Genomic DNA, 20,881 nt, shown 5'->3' with positions numbered 1-20,881 from the left:
CTAGGGTGCATCCAAGGTTCTTTAGTGAATTAGAGGTTGTCAGTGATTTACCCATGGTAGATGGCCAGGGTAGTGGGTGTGGAAGAAGTTCGGTGTTGCCACATATCATGATTTCGGTTTTGGAGGGGTTTAGCAAGAGGTGGTTTGTGGTCACCCAGAGATCTATGTCGAGGAGGCAGGATGCGAAATCAGGTCAGCAGTTGGGTTTTGAGTTCAGGAGTTTTAGAATTAGTTGAGTGTCATCAGCATAGTTGTAGCACAGGATGTTGTGCGAACGAATTATTCTTGGGAGGGTGGCCATGTAGAGGTTAAACAGGAGGGCTGATAGGCATGCTCCTTGTGGAACTCCAGTGTCGACTGGTAGGGCTTGGGAGAAGTAGGTGTAGAGTCGGGTTATTTGGTTCCTATTATTGAGGAAGGATGCTATCCATTTGAGAGCGGTTCCACAAATTCCTAGGGGGTGGAGGCAGTCAAGGAGGATTGAGTGGTTGATTGTGTCGAAGGCGGCGGATAAGTCCAGAAGGATTAATGCGGCGCATCCCACAGAATCTACCGTGTTTTTAAGGTCATCCCAGATTGAGGTTAGGGTGGTTTTGGTTCCGTGTCGGGCTCTGAAACCTGATTGACCGGGGTCTAGGAGATTGTTGGCTTCGACAAAGGTATGTAGTTGGGGGTAGGCAGTTGGGTCAATGAGTTTGGCAAGGAATCTGGTGTTTGAGATGGGGCGTTAGTTTTTGGGCTCGAGAGGGTCGAGGGAAGCTTTTTTTATAAGAGGTTTGACATGAACCGTTTTGAATGCGTCGGGAAAAATTACAGAGGAAAGGGATTAATTTATGATGGTTCTTGCATGTTCTCCTGTGCAGGTACATGCAGAAATTTCTTTGAGGGTTGTGGCTGGGCAAGGGTCCAGCGGAGAGCTGGATGGTTTGCGGGCAGAGAGAAGTTTGAGAAATTGGTCGGTTGATATTGGACTGAAGGAGTCGAACGTTGGTTGGGTAGTGGTCGCAGGTGGTGGGTTGGCTGGTATGGAGGGTGGATTGCCTGGTGGGTGTAAGAGAGCTAGTTTGTTGGTTAGAGCGTTTGTTCTTTCGAGAGCTGTGGTGTAAAAGTGGAGAGAGAGTGAGTCGCACAGCGATTACATCTGAATAGGGAGATGGACGAAAATACTGTATAGTGATAGACTATGTCGGTTATGTGCCATGACACTCGTGATTACTCGACATATTTTAACTTGCTGCCCGGAATTTAGGAATTTTTATTTGAAGGGGTTTTCTGACTTAATCTTCACCTCTGATTTTTTGTTGAGACCGACCAGTTGTGGAGTAGTGTCTATGGAGCGCAGTCTCTAGTGATCACTGGGGCATCTTTTTATGTTTCGAAGGAAGCACAAATTCTCCTTAATCGCCCTTAAATAATATACATCACAGAAAAAGTTCACAAGTTATTTTGAGGTATATATTCTTGGTCGGGAGCTTTTGTAAATGTTATATGTAGCTAACTTAATAATACAATGGCACTTCATCCCCCTCCTGTGTATGTCTCTAGTATGTGCGTGTTAAATGTAAAACAAAGAGCGATTGCACTGTAATAACATGAGGCTGCTGACTGTGGCAATTTGTCTTACTTTATGTAATTTTTAGCATCTTTCATTTTTGTTGATATGTTGCATTGATAGGCTTGTTTATGTGATCTGAATTTTGGCATATTATTTCATTATGAAAACCATTATCAGTCTTTTAAGATACTATTAACAAATTGATAGTTTTATTGGGTTACAGACTAGTAATAATTTTGATTGTATTTATATATGTCTTTATATGTATAATTGTTTGTTTTATTGACATTAATTATGTGCTAATAGGTTGTTTAACCAAATGCACAATAAAAAATAAAATAAAATACAAATGTATATTGAAATAAACTAAAGCAGATACTGGCCGAAAAGAAAAAGGGGAATCCTTACCTACATGTTCAAACTAAACTAAGTACTTGGGATGTTGCTTCAGTAATTGGAAGCAAGGTAACTTAAAGAAGCAGCACGTGGTGTATGTGTGTATGTGTATGTGTATGTGTGTGTGTGTGTGTGTGTGTATATATATATATATATATCAATGACTGTCTAGCCCACTACGTCGTCATGGTAAAAAGCCTTGCTATTTTAACTAAACAATATCTGAACCATAGTCCTAGATTTGGGACTGTGGTTGGTACTATCGTATAAACATATATTTCTGCATTTCAATCTTCACGTTTCTCTGAGAATTCCATCTGAAGTGTGTACACCCAGTAGGTTTCTCACTGCAGCAGGGAAATAGCTTTCTCTCTTTGTTTAATGTTAACTCACAAGTTCTGGTAAAAAGCCTTGAAGGTGACTGATCCTGTGGTGAAAAGCAGCAAATTGACGAGCTACAATGGACTTCGCATTGTTATATCTAATATCTGACTTGTGTCCCATCAACTGATGTTTAAGGCCTTTGGTTGTCTGTCGTATGCAATGCTACCTACATCGACATACTAATGTGTATACTGTGTGGTCAGTTAGGCATGCAGCAACATCTTTTAATTCTATTCTTTTGCAAGTGATTCGATGTGAAACAGAATCTCCTGATTGTGTTTTGCTGTAGAACAAGAATAGGATGTGTGCCTGTTTTGTTGTGCACCAAAAAGGTCTGGGTTTCTTTGGCAATAGGCATTTCAACTCCTATCAATGCATACATTTCCCCTGGTGAATAAGTCATACTAAAGCCCATAATATCTCTACTGGTGTATTATGATGTATATCATCTGGTTCAAATAAGCAAAAGGTGCTTAACAAACCACATAATAGCGAATTATGTTGCAGTGTCTTTGTCTTGTCGTGAAGTGAGACAATGGGCCTCATTACAGGTCGGGCGGTCCGGAAATAACAATGGCGGTAAACCCACCGCCACTGTTAATTCCGGACCGCCCGATCACGAGTCCTGCAGGCGGGAGGTGATGTTCCCGCCAGGTCTGACCTGGCGGGTTTAACACCGCCCACCTGCAGGCAGACGTGGAAACACCAGCACCATCACGACATGGTGCCGGTGTTTCCACTTCCCCATTCCCATTGAGTCCTATGGGACTCAATGGGAATGGGGATTTTTTCGAATTCCGCCTCCGGAATTCCCGGGACACCAGGGTCGTAATGCCCTGGTATTTCCGGGAGTCACGGAGGCGGAATGGTAATACGAGTCCGGCGGTAACAGGCGGTTTTACCGCCTCGGTTACCGCCGGATTCGTAATGAGGCCCAATGTCTTGGCAGGTATGTTGAGAGTGGGTGGTTCCTATTGAACATGGCCTTGGTGTGTTCCCTTAATGAGGTTGTCTAAGCCCACAGCGGAACAAGAGCAAGTTTCTTAAAAGGACCAACGGTGGTTCTTGTACTTGCACATTTGTTTCTATAATTTGGTTAAGGGCCTTTGTAGTAGAGATATTAACTGGAAGTTACCCACCTTAGCAATTCAGGCACTCCTATTGCAACCCTTTAGTGACATGATGCACGATGGCCTCATAACCCAAGCTCCTTCAATCAACTGCTACTTCTACATTAAGTTTAGTTTATCAGTTATTTTCCTCTTGTGTACATGTTTATACAATGTCATGGCAAATCTATGTTTTTAGAAACGTACACTGTGTATACAAAATATCTTAAGTTAATTAACTCTTTCATTGCAGGCATCCGAAAATTTCATCTATTCATGTGCTGGATGTTGTGTTGCGACATATGTTCTAGGAATATGTGATCGTCACAATGACAACATAATGCTTCGCAACACAGGACACATGTTCCATATTGACTTTGGAAAGTTTTTAGGTCATGCACAGATGTTTGGCAGCTTCAAAAGGTAGGTTTTTATTTGAAATCTGAATTTGTAAACCTGTATTTTAAATGTTCTTTTTTTTTTCTCTGGAGCAAATTCAATGATTGTTTAACCTACAGGCCCTCAGTAGTGTGACGGACAGAATATTTTAAGAAGAATGACATACTCTATACCATTATTTGACATGCTGTATACCTTGAACACCTCAAGCATGTCAAGTGTTATAATGTTGCCTGTATGTATTTAGTAATATTGGTTGCAGGACGAAATACAGCAGAACTTATTGGACACTTCATCTGTAAAGCGGTCAACCACATCTGTCAATTCTTGTAATGAGCAGTCCAAGTGGAAAAGTGTTCAACAGCAAATCACTCCAGATAATGTCTGTAAATGGAACCGAACTCCTGGATGTTTTGTTATGACATTTAGCTGACACTTGACCATCTGCAGTGCCTTACTTACGCTTGCACTTGGTTAATCATGTTTTCTTTGCCGGCACCTCTGATTCTTCATGAGTGCTGACAACAAGGCTTCTGCTGCATTTCTCGTTATGTTTAATGTGTTCCAGAACTGTCCACGTAATTTTTTTTATAAGACACTTAAAATCACAATGCTTGCATTCCTGCTCTGTTTTATTGTGTGACTTGTTTACTACATGTGTGACGGGCCCTGTGTTCAGGCCCTGCCAGTTGTGGCAGGGAGCCCGAACCCCAACACTAGGTGCCAGGGTGCATGCCGGGCAGACCCCTTACCAGTCCCTTCTTACTGAGGTACTGCAGCGGCGGGACGAAGGACTCAGCAGCCCTGGAGGGCTGCCGAATGGGAAATGAGATGCCAGACACTGCAACCTGGAGGAGCCAACTGCAAGGAGGAGAAAGGAGGAGACAGTGCTGCAGAGATTGTTCATCGAAGAAGCCACGAGCTGGAGCAGTATCAAGAAGGGGAGCGCAGTTCCAGTAGCCAGAATTTTCTGATGGCCATGCACAAGTAGGAAATATACTCACCCACCAGGGATGCCTGTATTAAACAAAGGCCGGCAGAAGGGCCTTATTAGAAAGAGACCGCAGTCCTCTATGGCCTGTCTTTCGTTCTCTGCCCTTAATATGGCAGAACTGCGTAGAAAGAGGGTGGGCTTACATCCCTTAAGAAGCCTCCTCATCCCTCCCCTGTCACACCGCTGGAAGCCAGGTCAGTGATTGGGCAGGGTCAGGGGAGGGTTATTTAAGAATGTGTTCGCCAAGCATTTAGACTGTGTTCGTTTAGTGAAGACAGGAGGTCGAAAGAGGATGTCCAAGAGAGGGGGTGGGGGAAAAGTAGTAGTGGTGGAGGGATAGTATAAGTGGTAGCGGCAGTAAAAAAAGAAAACAGGTGATAGTAGTGAGAAGCAATAGTGGCGTGGGAGTAATGATGGGTGCAGAGAGGTAGTTGTAGTTGAGAAGTAGCAAGGAGGTGAAGTAGCAGCGAGAAGTGAGGTAACAGAGTAGTAGCAAGGTAGTAGCAGTAGTAAGAACATTAAGAGTGAAGGAGTAGAGAAGGGAGGAAGTAAGAGAGAAAGTAACATAAAAGAGTGGTGTTAGGAAGGTAGAGTGCAACGTCTGAGAGTTCACAGCCGGATGGGGAGAAGAACATCCTGGGACACCATTGTAGAAGACCAAGGTAAAGTTGGGCCTGCATGGTGAGCGACTCAGACCCCACAAGTAAAGAAACCATCCCTAACTCCCATAGAGCATTAAGCGAGCTAGGAGAGGGACAGCTAGAAGACCCCTAGGGAGTCAGATCACTATCATTTAGGGAGACCACCACAGTAGTGGTTGCCAAGCCCCAGAACTAACCGCGGGTTATGGATTCCTGAGCTAGAGTGGAGGTCGCCCAATGGAGATGAGCGAGCATGGGAGGGCCTAGAGCCAAAATTCCCCAAAATCACAGTTGGCTCTGAAACCCAGAGAAACCCATTAGACAACCTCACTGTTTAAAATAAACATCCACAAATTGGACTTTGCATGTCAGAGTAGTTCTTCAAGGTGACGCCCCGTCACACATTCTTGATAATTGGTATCCTTGTTTGATCCAAATGGACTGTCAAATTGAAGACCCTGTGAAATGTACGCATTTGCGGTCTTTTATCATTAAGATCACATTGAGCAGTTATCTATGAAGTCATATTTCTTGTGGGAAGGAATGTTGTGGTCTGAAAAATGTTAGAATGGATCTAAGTGAATACACCAGCTGCACTTTCCACAGGCAAACTGACATACCTGGCTCTTGGTAGCATATGAATGTCCCTGCTGCCTCTCTACAAAGATGTTCCTTTCCTCCCTCTCTGCCAGGACGCTCACAGCCAGCATTTGTTTCAGAGCAGTGGCTTATGTGTTGCTGTGTATATGCTGGCCCATTGGGAGGATGGCATAGTCCCACCAGCATTTTTACCGGGAATGGTTATGTCTCATTTTTAAAGACCATTGACACTTTTAAACCTGTGGGGAAAAGCTGTAGTGTTTAGATTTAATATTCCCGCATCATGAGGGCCATAGCCTACAAAAGATGCCCGGGTGCGTGTACTCAACATGCTGCACACAAGCTATGGCTCTCCATACTATTCTACCCCATCCGCTTTACTTACTTTGCGCCACATAAACATATTGTTGGTTGCAGGGTTACTGCTCTCTTAAGAGCACACCCGGATTGCATCTATTTATTTTATTATTTTGCTGCAATAATTTCCTTGTGCCTGCCTTTAATCACTACAATGTTTATTACACCACATGTGTCTGAGATTCAGAACTGCAATTCCTTTGGGACTTCATCCTCTTTTCAATAAACCAAGCGTGGTTGCTGTGTACAGGGGTCACACCAACCCACCTCATGCACACGTGTAGCATTAATGCTCTGTTTTGAAATAGTGCTCTGACAAATTACATAAACCTCTGGAAAGCCTTCTTTGATAGTTGTTAGGGACATTTTGCACAGCCCTGAGGGTGTAGTCATCTAACCCAATGGTGAAACAGTGTGTCAACCAAACGGAAAGACTATGTTCTCTGGTGGTAGCTGTAACAGTGCAGTCAGGCATAACTTTAGGAGGAAGGACACAAAGCAGAGCATAATGTAGATTAAAAAAAACAAGTCAAGGCCAGTAAGGGCCTAACTCACTCTTTAACCTCAAACATAGGGCCCCGGCCTGGTGATAGGCACTATTTATTTTACTGTACATATTTAATTACAAAATTCATATTAATACAAATAAACACATCTCCTGGATCAATATCATAAAATTTCATACAATAATCTCGAATAAAACTATAAAATGATTCAATAAGTATCACTTTCTTTAAAAACTGAACAGCAGGACTGCCCCTCAAAATGTACCGCCAGAAGTATTCACCATTTAACAAACTGATTTCATAAACAAATCTACTAAAAATGTCCGCCCTAGGTTCCTGTAAAACTGTACATGATATCATCAGATGTTTTAAAGTTTCCAGCGGATTTCCACAAAACCTACAAATTGCACTTTACCTTTGACCTCATATGAATAAAACTTCCCCTGTTAAGATCATATTAAATTGCATTTGCATACACATTTCTCTAAAACGCCTATACAGACTTTGTTTCAAGTAATTCATGAGCGTACCTCTTTTTAAAATAGATTTTTTTTTTGTCCCTGCATATTTCTCTATATGATGTGTACTTACTCCTCTATTGAGATGTCAAAATCCAATCTCGGTTCAGGATCTTCGCTTTTACCTGGGCCGGGTTGGTCAACAGAGCTAGTCTTTAAATGTACCAAGGCTAACAAGGAGTTCAAACCCAGTTCAAATCGTAGTATTGTTTTCGGCACACATGTTGATAGAGACAATGGGCCTCATTCCAAGTATGGCAGTAAGGCAAGAACAGCGCCGGTATCATTACCGGCACCGTTGCTACCGTACCGCCATACTAGGAGTTCTGCTCGCACCAGACCTGGTGCCCTTTCAGACACCAGGTCTGACCTGGTGGCCGTTCCGGCACCCGGGAGCAGAACATGATGGTAGCACCGCTACCGTTATTAACGGTACCGGTGCTCCCACCCTCCCCCTTCCCATTGAGCCGTATGGGGCTCAAATGGGAATGGGGATGTACCGGGCCCGGCACCCGCGAAAGGGCAATTACCGGGCTATTCTGGCTCAGCCGGACCCGGATGCAAGTCTGGAGGTAGCCTTGCCGGTAAAACCGGCAAGGCTACCTCCAGCCTCGTAATGAGACCCAATGTTTTTCTCCAAATCATTCCCCCTAACTTCGCCAACTCAATTTTTTCAGACTTGCCGGTAACTCCTAGACCATATAGTATTGAGGGAATAACGTTACCAGTAGAGAACCGGACCAAGGGCTGCACAGTAAACCTACAGTATTTCTTCAAATGTAATTTCACACGCATACTGTCTACCCTTGGCCCACAGTACAGTCCTTCCAATGTTCTGTTCCATTCGTCTAATTAACCAGAATCCTAGATATTTCACATTAGCGACAACTGACAATATGGTTCTCCAGCATGGGGTCTGGCATGGATTCACATGCTCATGAATATTCCGCGTCGACAGGCTGGGAATCCTCGGTAAAGAAAAAATCTGTTGCAGTTTCGTTTCTGAACTGTCTTTCTTAGTAGTAACCAATCACTGGTCTCTGAGTCATACTGCCCCCAGCCAATGACTGTCCTCTCCCTAAGCCCCTCCCCTGGCAGCCACCAGATTTTTATCGCACGATCAAGTGTTGGGAGTCCTCGTGCTATAGCTCTCGAGCTTTTACTCCGTTTTGCGATTTTTCAAAGAGATTAATCTCATTTTTTAGGTCAATCGAGCCTCAAACTCCACCATTTCTACTTCCGATCAACAGGGAGACCGTTTTGGAATTTTCTACGCCCCTCGAGGGTGAAGTTCTCATAGTCACGCTTTTGGAGGATTCCAGAAGACCTTGAGGCCTACCCCGTGGACATGGCCCAGGACAAAGGAAACTCGACGCCCGGATCCAAGCTGTTCAGGAACTGCCCTGGATGCGGATTACAGAATGTCTTCAAGGAGGACGAGCATTCCAGATGCCTCTACTGCCTGCACGAAGACAAAACGCATGTGGAGAAGGACTGTGCATTTTGCAAGAACTTGTTGGAACGGACCATGATGGATTGGCTTATCCACCTCGCCAACTGGCTGGAAGGAGGTGAGAAGAAGAGGTCCAAGCTGTCTTCTAAGTCCTTTGAGGGCGCTCTGGCAACGGGGGCCCAACAAAAGGCTAAGCACCCCGAGTCCGCAGGCACGGGGAGCGCCTAATGGTCGGGCTCCTCGGCTGCCAGGCAGGGTGCGCTTTCACAACGGCATCAACAGCGAGCCAACGCTCTGGCTTGGGAAAGAGGAAGTCGGAGAACCCGGGTAAGCTTCTGGAGAAGACCGGTCGATCCGGACGGAAACAGCCGAGGGGGAGCGAGGCGGTGACGCTCACCCCAAGGTGAAGGCCTCAAGCGTGCCTAAAGTCATGAAGGCCCTGATTCACCCGGCTAAGGCCTCTATCGAGGGAGTCGTGGCGGCCCTGGCGAAGCCTGTGGAAGCTACCCCAGTGGAGGCGAGCTCGGGGCCCAGAGTTTCCCTGCCACTGCAGAGGGAATCCTCTTTTCAGCCCATCGATAAGACCCCGGTGGAAAAAGAGGGGAGGCTGGTAGCTATTACGGACACAGATGCAACCTCTGAAGAGGAACTGGCTGGGGTTGTGAAGGTCCTCAACAAGAAGTTCGAGGAGGTCCAGCCCCACGGGAGGGATCCCGACAAGGCGGACGAAGAGAGCAAAGGTGGCGCCGGTGAGGTTCCCGTGGAGGCGGAGGATTCCACTCCCCAACCGTCGCAACCAGTACCCGATGTTGGGCAGAATCCAGGGCAGTTCCCTTAGGGAGCACTACCCCAGATTAGGACTACAGGTGAGAGCAATAAATCCCCTTTGGTATCAGTCTGTACCACAAAGATTTAGTTGGTAGCTGTGGCTGAGCAGTCAGACTTATTTCAAGAGGGAGATGAGCAGTATTCAGGGTTGACACAATAGGTAGTACAGTACTATGGAGTAAGGAAACACTGACCAAAGTTTTGTATTAAAAAAAGAGAATGTATATTTATTTTATACACTTCTAAGTCAACACATAGATCACAGTTTATAAAGTAAGTTAAGTTTAGTCAAAAGAAAAGCATATACAACTCCCTATTAAACTGTAGACAAGTTTACGGTATAGTGAAAACTGAGCAAAACGGCACAGTGAAAACCTACTACAAATGGCACTCTACCAATGCAATGAAAGGGAGGGAAAGTACAAGTTAAACCGAAATATCTTCAGACACCCCCTAGCAACACTTCCCTGAAGTTTTGTGAACAAGTAATGCACAGTAACACTTTAACCAAAACACAAGTGGATGAAAACTGAGAAAAATGGCACTCCACAAGTTAAAACAGTAGAAGGAAGAGGGGTTTAGAAGATTTAGGTGCATCAACACATTTCCCATTGAAAACTAATCTAGTGAGAGCAGATCTAACAAATCAGCCAGAGTCAATAGGCCTGAGCCAGAGTCAGTGGTACAAGACCAAGAGCTTAGGAGCTAAAATGTTCTTGTAGCTGCAGTCAAGTCTTTAGTAGAAAACTTTTGAAGAGGTAGATGCAAGTCGAAAGACAATGTTAAGAGAGAGGGCAGCCGACCCGACAGTAGTTAAAGGATTTAAAACACCTTTAGGGCTATCACAGAAAAAGGGCGGCCTGGCGGAACAATGTACCTCAAACGTGGAGAGATGGCTCCTGTGGTGGCGGTTGTTCCTGGTAGTTCCTGCAGGTCGAGGGTTCCAACAGAGGAAGAGAGGCTCTCGTCGTGGAGGAAGGTTCGAGTCGCTGCACTACCCAGGGATGAAACCAGCCGCGATGCTGCCAAACAAAGTTTAAAAGGTACGCTCCTTTTAATCGCGGTCCGGGTCGATAGCTGCCTGGCTATCCGGTCTTCAAGTGCGGGGCACTGTCGAGTCGACCAAGGCAAGTCCGAGGATGCGATAGGTGAACTGGTTGACCCTACCAGCTCAAGGGAAGGCTGCTCCTCCGCTGAAGATCTCATCTCGTTGTGTGGAAGAAAAGTGGTGAGACGATCCGGCAGGGCTTCACCGGTGGTGTAGATGTCTCTGGCTTCTCTTCCCTTCGGTTCCGTAGTTCCAGTGGCGACGTCTTGCTCTTCCAGTCCTCAGGACCCTGCTTTTATGCAGAAAGAGGCCCATTCATACACCCTAGCTGTCACTCACACAGTGGAGTGGTCATCTTGGCGGGAGACCCTCCAGCCTATCAGGTTAGAGTGCGACCTGAGTTGCGATGGCAACTCTGTCCGGGGGTTCTACTCCCCCTCCCAAACAACAGACCCACCCCAGACTGAGTTGCGCCGAAAGGAGGGCTTCTTGGCAGAAGCCCGCCAAAAGGACGAACAAAGGCTCCCTGACCTGGGCTAGGAAAATGGAGTAAGACTCGAGAAAGAAGTTTTATCAAAGTTCTGGCAAATAAAACCTACCGGAGTAAAGTTAATAAAAAAAATACACCGGCCGGTATGTTAGAGGCTGTCAGTAAAAGTGGTAGCCTCGAACAATAGAAAAATCACATAGAGAAATATTTGCGGTTGAATATAAAAGGTAGTAACCACTGCCACCAGCCAGAAACTTTGTAGAGGGGGACTTTAAGGTACCCTTTCGAAAATGAACATGGGGGAAAAACTATTAACCCCTTCCAGTACTTCCATATTAAGATGGGGGTGTACTGGTTAAGTTCATAACAATCGACTAGTAAAGTCAATAGGGACTTTACATGCCCTGGGAGACAGCAGTCAGTCCCAGGGTATGGAGTCTGTTTGGGGGTCGCTACGACACCCCTGTGTCACGGCACGGAGGGTGCTGTGGGACACATGTGCATAAAGATGGTTCCTATGGGTGAGAGAAAAGATCCCATAGGCATTAAACACAAAAATAGCCTAGAACACGCATAGCAAAAATGCCTAAGAGTGGGAAAAAGAGTCTCACTCTTAGCAGGTAAAAATAAATAAACCCTTCAAATCCAGGAAAGCTGCTGGGGTACTCTATAGGTAAGGGAAATTAGCCATGAAATGAGAATTCTCCCTAACACCCGAGCCTCAGGACAACTTGGGAGCCATCTTGATGGCGATCTAGGTCTTATGTACGGAGATACAGGGACTGATGACGACGGTGGTGACGACGGGATGGACCTTCCATCACCACCACCTCCTCGGGCCTACCCACCCAACTAAATTGGCTCCTTCCACACCATGATTGCCAGGGCATCCAAGCTCTTCTCGCTCTGCCCCGAGGAACAGAAGAAGGAAGGTTTCCTCTATCAACGGCATGAGGCCAAAAGGAAGACGGTCCTCTCGGTCCCATTACTTGACGACATCTGGGACAAGGGGCTTTTGCTCCTGAAGAACCCGTCCACGACTCCTGCGAAGAGAGACTGGTACGAGAAGAAGTACCGGGTCCCTGATTCCGCCCCCTCTGTGCCTTAGGGCTCAGCCGACCCTGGATTCGGTCATCTCGGCGGCGGCCAAGAAGAAGGCGGCAAGGGCTACGGCTTCATCTTCCACCTCCCGCCCGGACGGCGAGGGGAAGAAACTGGACGCCATGGGGCGACGGGTCATCTCGACTGCGGCGACGACGATTAAAGCGGCCAACGCCTTAGCGATTTTGCCCGTTACGACAGGGAGCTTTGGTTTAAGATAGCTCCTCTGCTGGACTTCCTCCCGGATGACAAGAGGGCGGAGGCCCTAGAGATCCTGCAGGAGGGCGAGGTGGCGTTGGACCACGCCATAACGGTGGCCACGGACATTGCTGACACCGGCTTTCGCCAGTTGGAGAACAGTGTTTGTCTTAGATGGCGTGGTTGGCTCAAGGCAACCGATTTCCGCAAGGATGTGCAAACCAGAGTTTTGGACATGCCCTTCGACGGGAGTAACCTTTTTGGCAAGACAGTGGACGAATCGCTGCAGGCCATCAAGACTGTCACAGAGACGGCCCAGGCCTTGGGGGTTTTGCAGCAACGACAGCCGCCCTTTCTGAACTCCGGAGGCAAGCAAGGTGCCTCCAAAGGATTCTGTGGCAGCTCCTCGACTTACCACCAGAGAACGCGGCAAGTCAGGAGGATCTCGTCGTCGTCGCCAAGGAGGCCAAGGCCGCTGCCAAGCAGGACTGAACCGGCCGTAGCGTCGGGCCCCCACCTGAGCACCCCTGTGGGAGGCCAGCTGGCGAAGTTTGTCAGCGTGGGGGAGTCCACCTCCACCGACCGATGGGCGCTTGATGCCCTGGCCCGCAGGCACACTCTCGAGTTTCTGAAGGAGTGCTCCTGCATTCCACCCGCCGCCAGGAAGGAAGACCACGTCCCCAAACTGCTGCTGGAAGTGAGGGTGATGCTGAAGAAAGGAGCCATCAAGCTCGTCCTAAAGAAGCTCCGGGGCTCCGCAGTGTACTTTCTGTACTTCCTCGTAAGAAAGAAGACCGGCGGTTGGCGACCCATCTTGGACCTTCGTTGTTTAAACAAGTACATCAAGGCCCAGAAGTTCCAGGTGGTTACCCTCCAGCTCGTGCTGGGGCAGCTGGAGGAGGGCGACTTCCTATCATCGCTGGACTTGGAGGATGCCTACTTTCACATCCCCATTCTAAAAGGACATCAAAAGTTTCTCAGATTCGTAGTCCAGGGACGACACTACTAATTCAAGGCCCTTCCCTTCGGATTGAAGTCGGCGCCCAGGGTATTCATCAAGTGCCTGGCACCGGTGGCAGCGCGGCTGTGCCTGCATGGGATCCACTTCTACCCCTACCAGAACGATTGGCTCATCCGAGCAAAGACAAGAGAACTCGTCGTTGGGCACACAGCGAAGACCGTCAAACTGCTCACGGACCTGGGCTTCTCCATCAACTTCACCAAATCCCATCTGGTTCTGTCGCAGGTCGCACTGTTCCTGGGAGCCAAGCTCGACACAGTGGCGCGGCTGGCCTCCCCGTCGGAGGAAAGGACGAATGCCATCATGGGCAAGGTGCAGCGGCTGTTGGCCATGGATGTGGCCACGGGGAGGTCCATCAAGTCCCTTCTCGGCATGATGTCCTCGTGCATCTACCTAGCGCGCCTGTGCCGATTGCGGATGCGACCACTGCAAGAGTTCCTCGACACCCGGTGGATTCAAGCGGCGGGCAGCTTCGAAGACAGGATCCCGCTCAACGAGGCCTTCTGCCAGGCAATCCGGTGGTGGGGCGCCCGTGCGCCTCTGACGGCGGGTGCAGACTTCCAGACCCCGGCGCATCAGGAGACGGCGACAACGGATGCCTCCATGGAGGGTTGGGGAGCACACACAGGAGATCTCTACGCAAGAGGCCTTTGGCTCCCGAGGAGAGGTCACTGCATATCAACGTCCTGGAGCTCCGAGCCGTGTTCTGGGCTCTCAGATCGTTCCTCCCCTCCCTCAAGGGCAAGGTGGTGAGGATCTTCACCGACAACACCACCACAATGTTCTACATCCGGAAGCAGGGAGGCACCAGATCCCCAGTCCTATCCAAGGAGGCCCAGGATCTGTGGCACTGGGCCGTCACCCATGCGATGTTTCTGATACCCTTCCACCTGGCAGGAATAAAGAACACCATCGCCGACTCACTCAGCAGGGAGCTGCGCTCGTGCCACGAGTGGGAACTGCGTCAGGATCAAGTAGATCTACTCTTCCAACGATGGGGCAATCCCCAGATCAACCTATTTGCGACGGCGACAAACACCAAGTGCCGGAGGTTCGCCAGCAGGTTTCCCCAGCCGGGGAGCATGGACGATGCCTTCTCATTCCCCTGGGACGGCCTGCTCCTGTACGCGTTCCCTCCGTTGCCGTTGCTGCTGCGACTCATCAACCAGCTCAAGAGGTCCCGGTGCAGGATGATCCTCGTCGCACCGGCGTGGCCGAGACAGATCTGGTTCCCGGACCTTCTGGACTTGTCAGCTGGCCCCCCCCAGTCAAGCTGTCGACGGACACGGATCTCCTCGCCAGAGAAGGAGGCGCCATCCTCCATCACGACCCAGGGTCGCTGAACTTGCAGGCCTGGCTCCTGCAGCACTAGAGTTTGGAGGGTACGATATCCCGGCAGACTGCAAGGAGGTGCTTGCCAAGGCCAGGGCGTTCTCAACTCTTAAGTGCTATGGACATAAGCGGAAGAGGTTCTCGGTCTGGTGCGGCGCACAGAAGATTAACCGTCTGCGGATTACGGCCTCTCAAGTGCTGCCATACTTATTGTCATTGGCCAAGGCGGGGCTGGCCCATGCCTCCATCAAAATCCATCTGGCGCTATCTCCTGCTACACCAGAACTCCGGGGCGCTCATCTCTGTGGTCCCATCGCTTGGTGAAGGAGTTCATGAAGGGACTGTTCCGATCGTTCCCGCCAGTGAAGGCTCCGGCCCCGGCGTGGGAGCTCAACGTAGTGCTGACCAGGCTCATGGGGCCGCCATTTGGACCTCTGCATTCTGCACCGTTGAAGTTCCTGTCATGGAAAACAGCGTTTCTTGTGGCCATCACCTCCGCACGACAAGTGGGAGAGATCCAGGCCCTCTCTTGTAAACCTCCATACCTGACTTTCCACGAGACGAGGGTGGTGCTAAGGACGCACCCATCCTTCATGCCCAAGGTGCCGTCAGACTTCCATCTCAACGAGCCCTTGGTGTTACCTGTTTTCTTCCCGTCGCCTTCATCGCCGGCCGAGAGGACTTTCCACTCGCTGGATGTAGCTAGAGCGCTGAAGTTCTACGTGGACCGTACGAAGAATTTTCGGAAGACATCACAGCTGTTTGTGAACTTTGGCCCTGTGAATCAAAGGAAGGCCCTCTAGAAGGCTTCCATTTCCAGATGGCTCTCCGGCTGCATCATGCACTGCCACCGGTTGGCAAACCGACCGCTGTCCGGCCGTCCGAGAGCCCATTTGACCAGAGCGATCGCTGCTACCACAGCGTTCCTATCTGGTGTGCCCCTGCTGGACATCTGCAGGGCTGCTACGTGGAGGTCGACGCACACCTTCACAAGATCGTCGACCGGGATTCCAGCGGGGAGTCCAGAGTCGGCCAAGCAGTGCTGCACAACCTGTTCGCTTGAAGGTGGGCCTGGTGAGGAGGTAAGAGATACTTGATGTTGAGTTGATGAAATGCTTAATGTTGAGCCTTGTGCATGTGTGTACTGCTATGTATTCTTGTATTCATGAGCATGTGAATCCATGCTAGACCCCATGCTAGAGAAGGAACAAGTTACTTACCTGTAACTGTTGTTCTCCAGCATGGGTCTGGCATGGATTCACATGCGAACTCTCCCTCCTTCCCCTCTGGTGCTCTTCACTTGGTCCAACTGCCACTTTACGTGCTACCATATCTGAGGATGGCTGCCAGGGGAGGGGCTTAGGGAGAGGGCAATCATTGGCTGGTGGCAGAATGACCCAGAGACCAGTGATTGGTTACTACTAAGAAAGACAGTTCAGAAACGAAACTGCAACTGATTTTTTCTTTACCGAGGATTCCCAGCCTGACGACGGGGAATATTCATGAGCATGTGAATCCATGCCAGACCCATGCTGGAGAACAACAGTTACAGGTAAGTAACTTGTTCCATAATCCCATTTCCCACTTAAATGTAATTGGTTTAAATGTTTTTCCCTTGTAACACAGAATGCTAGATTTGTTCGGGTTCACCAGGAGGCTGTTTGATTTTTACACACTCTTCAAAACGATGCAAAAGCCTGTGAAGGCCAATAGGGGTCCTATCCATAAGCAGCAGGTCATCCGTTTAATCCATCCAAAAACGACGCTCACAACTTATTTTGGGTGTTACGAATTAAGCCTCCTGCAAGAAGTCACCCACATCCGGGAGGTATACATTAAAGAGGTAGGGAGACAACACACATCCATGCCTCAAACCTCAATCTGTTTTTATAGGGTTAGTCACTTCTCCATTTTGATTAAGCCTCACCTTTACGACCATCTCACTCGCCTAATCAAGATATCCAGGATAAAGGTTGAAATGCCCCACCTCAAAGGATTTCACCACAGCCTAGCCCTCTCCACCTTGTCAACACTTGCCATAGGATCATTGCCCTCGATACTGGTCTGATTAATTAAAGACTGGATCAGCAGGTCACTAGCATCCGTTCCAGTCGGCCTCCTGAATCCATTCTTGAAATTTAGATAAGCGTTCCGATGCTGTACTCCAGTCCTCTATATACTCTAAGACGCATCTGGCAAAGAATTTGCTCTCTAGGTCTAAAAGGGCAATCGGCCGATACCTCAAAGGCTCTAAACGACTCCCCTTTTTAAAAATAAGAACTATTATTGAGGTGTGCCATGGAAGAGGTATTTTCTTTTTGACAAAACATTTTGAAATAGGATGTGTAGCATCAACGCCCATAATTCAGGGTTGTGTTTCAACACCAAATCACAGAGTCCATTTGTGCCCGGGCCTGGGATTTCAACTCTGATTTTATTGTTGATCGTAAGAGCTAGATAGAAATGTCACAGCAATTTTACAAGGCACACTAATGGTTTCACCATTCCCTCATTTATATAAGTCTAAGAAATGCAAGAGGTACCTACGACTTTTTTACCCAATTTTTGTAGGATTGCTGTTGTTTTTTAATTTGGCCACTTATTTCTTTCTCGCACGATACCTATGTGCGTATTTCTCTAATACATCTACACATTTCCTTTTTCCTTACCTGTACCTCGTTTACATAAGCGTGCAGGCGATTTGAATAAGAGTACAACCCGCAATTTGAAGTGGCTTCAGAAACCTTATCCACTATGAACATAGGAAAGGTCTGTACCGCCAAGTCCCTAATTTTAGTTAATGAGGTAGTAGTCTGCCAGAAATCCTTGGTTAGCCTATTAATGATCTCTAAACCTTTTGTATTCCAGCTGACTCTGTTCTTACAATAGTTAATGTCAATATTTTTACAAGCTATCCTTTCCGGCAAGCTAATCTCAATATTAAGATTTAGAGACACTAGATCATGATCACTAAACAAGTTACCGACCACCTCAAACCATTCCAGTTCGTAAGACGCATCTTCCGAAACGACCATGTAATCTATCCAAGAATATAAATCGTCACTATGCCAAGTAGGCTTTGGTGGAATGTCACACAGGGACTGACAATGTAAAATGTGTAGGCCCCAGGTTTTCCAAAAAACTCCTGCCATTACTTGCCCTGGTCAATTTGGCCCAATACATATTGGTATGTGATGTCCAGATCTTTATTTAAAACATTACTAAGGGGAAGACAATGGGAATTAAAATCCCCCACCATTATTATCTCCTAATCGGGGAATTGTACTTGATGTACTACTAACATGTTCTCTTTAGTCCCCAAGATAAGTGGTAGTGTGCAATGGGACGAGGGCCAATATACGGTCAACAAAAGGATATGTTTCCGGTTTACTTCCAGCTCCAAGTCAACTCCTAGCACCGCCTTAAAATTGCTTGCAAACAAACCTCCCGTAATTCCCACCCCATGCTTGATGCCAGTGCATAAACCCCCCGAAGGACGTCCTCCATTTATTCTGGACGCACCCTGTTGGAAAATGAGGTAACGATCCCAGACCAGATCCTCCATCGCACAGGTTTCTTGCAAACCCACAATTATATAACCATTTAACATTTCCATCACACTCAAAACCCCTAATGCTCCATGTGGCTAAGGTAATCATCTGTCTGTTTAATGCGAGAAGCTGTTCCCCACGATTAACAGATATTTTGTATTCTGCGTGTCACTGGGTAGCTGCACGCCAGAGGGTGGAAATTACTGCAGACCAGTCTCCTTTGTTGTTATCAAATCTGTGTAATTGATTTTCACCCTCCACCCTATCAACCACCCCAGTAGTCATGTATACTTTCTTCCCAGAGGTCGTCTTTGTCCCAGACTCCTTTACCCCTGTGAAATCCATGGGGACAGCATTAAAGCCTATACTCCAGAGTTTTTGCCTTTCGCAGAATACACGTTTAAATACTAATTCCAAACTAAAATGAATAATACAGCAGTTTGGATCCTTTTTGTCTGGAAATGCAACTCTGTCAAGGTCCACAGAAGACGAGGCCCATAGGTTCTGAATTTCAGCAAAGATTAGCAAGACGTTGCTTCTGTTTAAAAACATAGAATGATGTTGACCAAAAGCGTGCATAAGCATAAGTTGAAACCCTTTTGTCCTGTTTAGGCCTGACTCCCACTCCCTACTGGACACATTACAAACATTAGGGCTGTTTGATTTAGACCCCTCAGGCAGTATGGTACTGTTTGCCCCTCCCCCACATCCCCATTTTACTAGGCGAGTCTGCAATGTATCTCTGGTCAAGTTACTGGACTGTTGCACTTCTATCTTACCAACTGAGTGACCCATCTTAAACTCCTTCTGTGTCGGAATATACATATGTTTTATTAACTCACCTAGGTTCACACCTGGAAACATCCATCTCCATCTTTCAAGCCACCCTGTGCGTTAGGATGGACACACCTCAGGTTCTGCAAATAACGATTTGTAGACCCTACAGGTTTCATCCTTGCATCAACATTTCCGCCATATGTTTGTAGGCCCACACTGTTCCTTTGAGAAATTAACTCTATACAATCTCTGTTCCGGGCTAACTTTAATTCCCCCGGGTACCATAACCATGGGATTCCTCTGTAATACTGATTGATTAGGCCCCGACCATGATACTTTGGTGAGCTGAGGGTCCTTGGCAAGCCAAATGCAACTCTCCCTCCCAATAGCAGTCTCGTCCATGCGCAATATATCACATCTATTTTCATTAGTTCTTGTATCAATATTCAATACCTGTTTCTGGTACCTAGAGTCCACTTTAGGTGCATTCTCTATCTGTGTGCAGGGCTCTTTAGGCCAAGAAGTTCTAACCCTGTTTGCGTCTCCATGCTCACCATGATTCGATCAGTTACCTCGTTCTCTATTTCAGAGGTAGTAACTTTGTTAACTGTGGCAGAATATGTATGTGATCAGTTTGTATTGCACAAGTAACGCATCCCATAGCTAAATTATTCACGGGATTATCAACACCTTTGAGGAGAGCCAGATCGCCGTCCATGTTACCTGTTAAACCTTCGTTAACCAGCAATAAGGGTCCAGCCCCAGATGTGGATTTCATTCTTCCCACCCCTTGATGGTGCAGTTATTATCAGTTTAAAAAAAAGGTTTCGGGCAGAAGTGTTGTTCTACTTTAATAGTCTCTGGTTCTTAAATCCAGCCACACCCTAGGTGCCCTTGCAGTTATCTTTCCATTATCAAGTTCCTTATTGTTTCCTTCCAGGTCTACCTGTGCAAATACCTGCTCCTTAACCAAGATTGGTAAACACATTAATGTGCCCATATTATTCTATTCCTTGTGGACTGTGGTCAAACTTACCTCCTCATCCGAGTCCGTTAAGATCGCAATCTCAGGGCGATTTCTTTTTTCTTTTTCCACTCCTGTAATTGTTGCTTCCCCCATAAACTGAGATTTATGTAGCTGAGGCCCTTGCAAGGAGGATAGTTCTTCAATGTTTACATTAATGTCAGCCAATATGAGTGTGGGCAGGCACTTACCTCGTTCATATATTATCATAAACCATGACAAAAGAGCTTAGTACCATATTTAAGGTGGACAAAGTAGGAGAGGTTAGACGGATACGTTCGTCTACCTCTTTTAAAGTGTGATGAATATTAAAAGCTCAGTTACAATTATCCTCTTTTGGGAAATTAGTAAAGTCATCATCAGCCTCATTTTCTATGAAGTTAGTAATTTCAGTGGGGGAACCTTGTAAAGAGTGTTACATGCATGCCGTACAACAATATTGCTTTGACACCTATCCTCTTAATGAACCATGGAATCCACATGTTCAATTAGGCTAAGGTTGTTCAGCTCTTTCATATGTGTGTGATCCAAAACAGCAATTGTTTTGCCCCCTGCTGAGTTGTCCACTAAATTTGTTTCTGGAACTTTGAAGAAGTCTG

The 20,881-nt window shown here is 47.2% G+C and overlaps 1 protein-coding gene across 1 annotated transcript in view; it reads left to right on the top strand.

The window, feature by feature from the left end:
- PIK3C2A (phosphatidylinositol-4-phosphate 3-kinase catalytic subunit type 2 alpha) overlaps nucleotides 1-20,881 on the top strand; it is a 2,027,647-nt gene that overhangs the window by 1,455,042 nt on the left and 551,724 nt on the right. Inside the window, exon 24 of the mRNA XM_069623772.1 lies at nucleotides 3,698-3,867. Within this exon, the coding sequence (XP_069479873.1) occupies nucleotides 3,698-3,867 (170 nt within the window). The remainder of the gene's footprint in view (nucleotides 1-3,697; nucleotides 3,868-20,881) is intronic.

Source organism: Ambystoma mexicanum, chromosome 11 (assembly GCF_040938575.1).
Source record: "Ambystoma mexicanum isolate Mex_15411 chromosome 11, UKY_AmexF1_1, whole genome shotgun sequence".
Classification (NCBI taxonomy): Eukaryota; Metazoa; Chordata; class Amphibia; order Caudata; family Ambystomatidae; genus Ambystoma; species Ambystoma mexicanum.
Note: the sequence above shows the minus strand (reverse complement) of the source record. Positions and strands in the feature narration are given on the sequence as shown.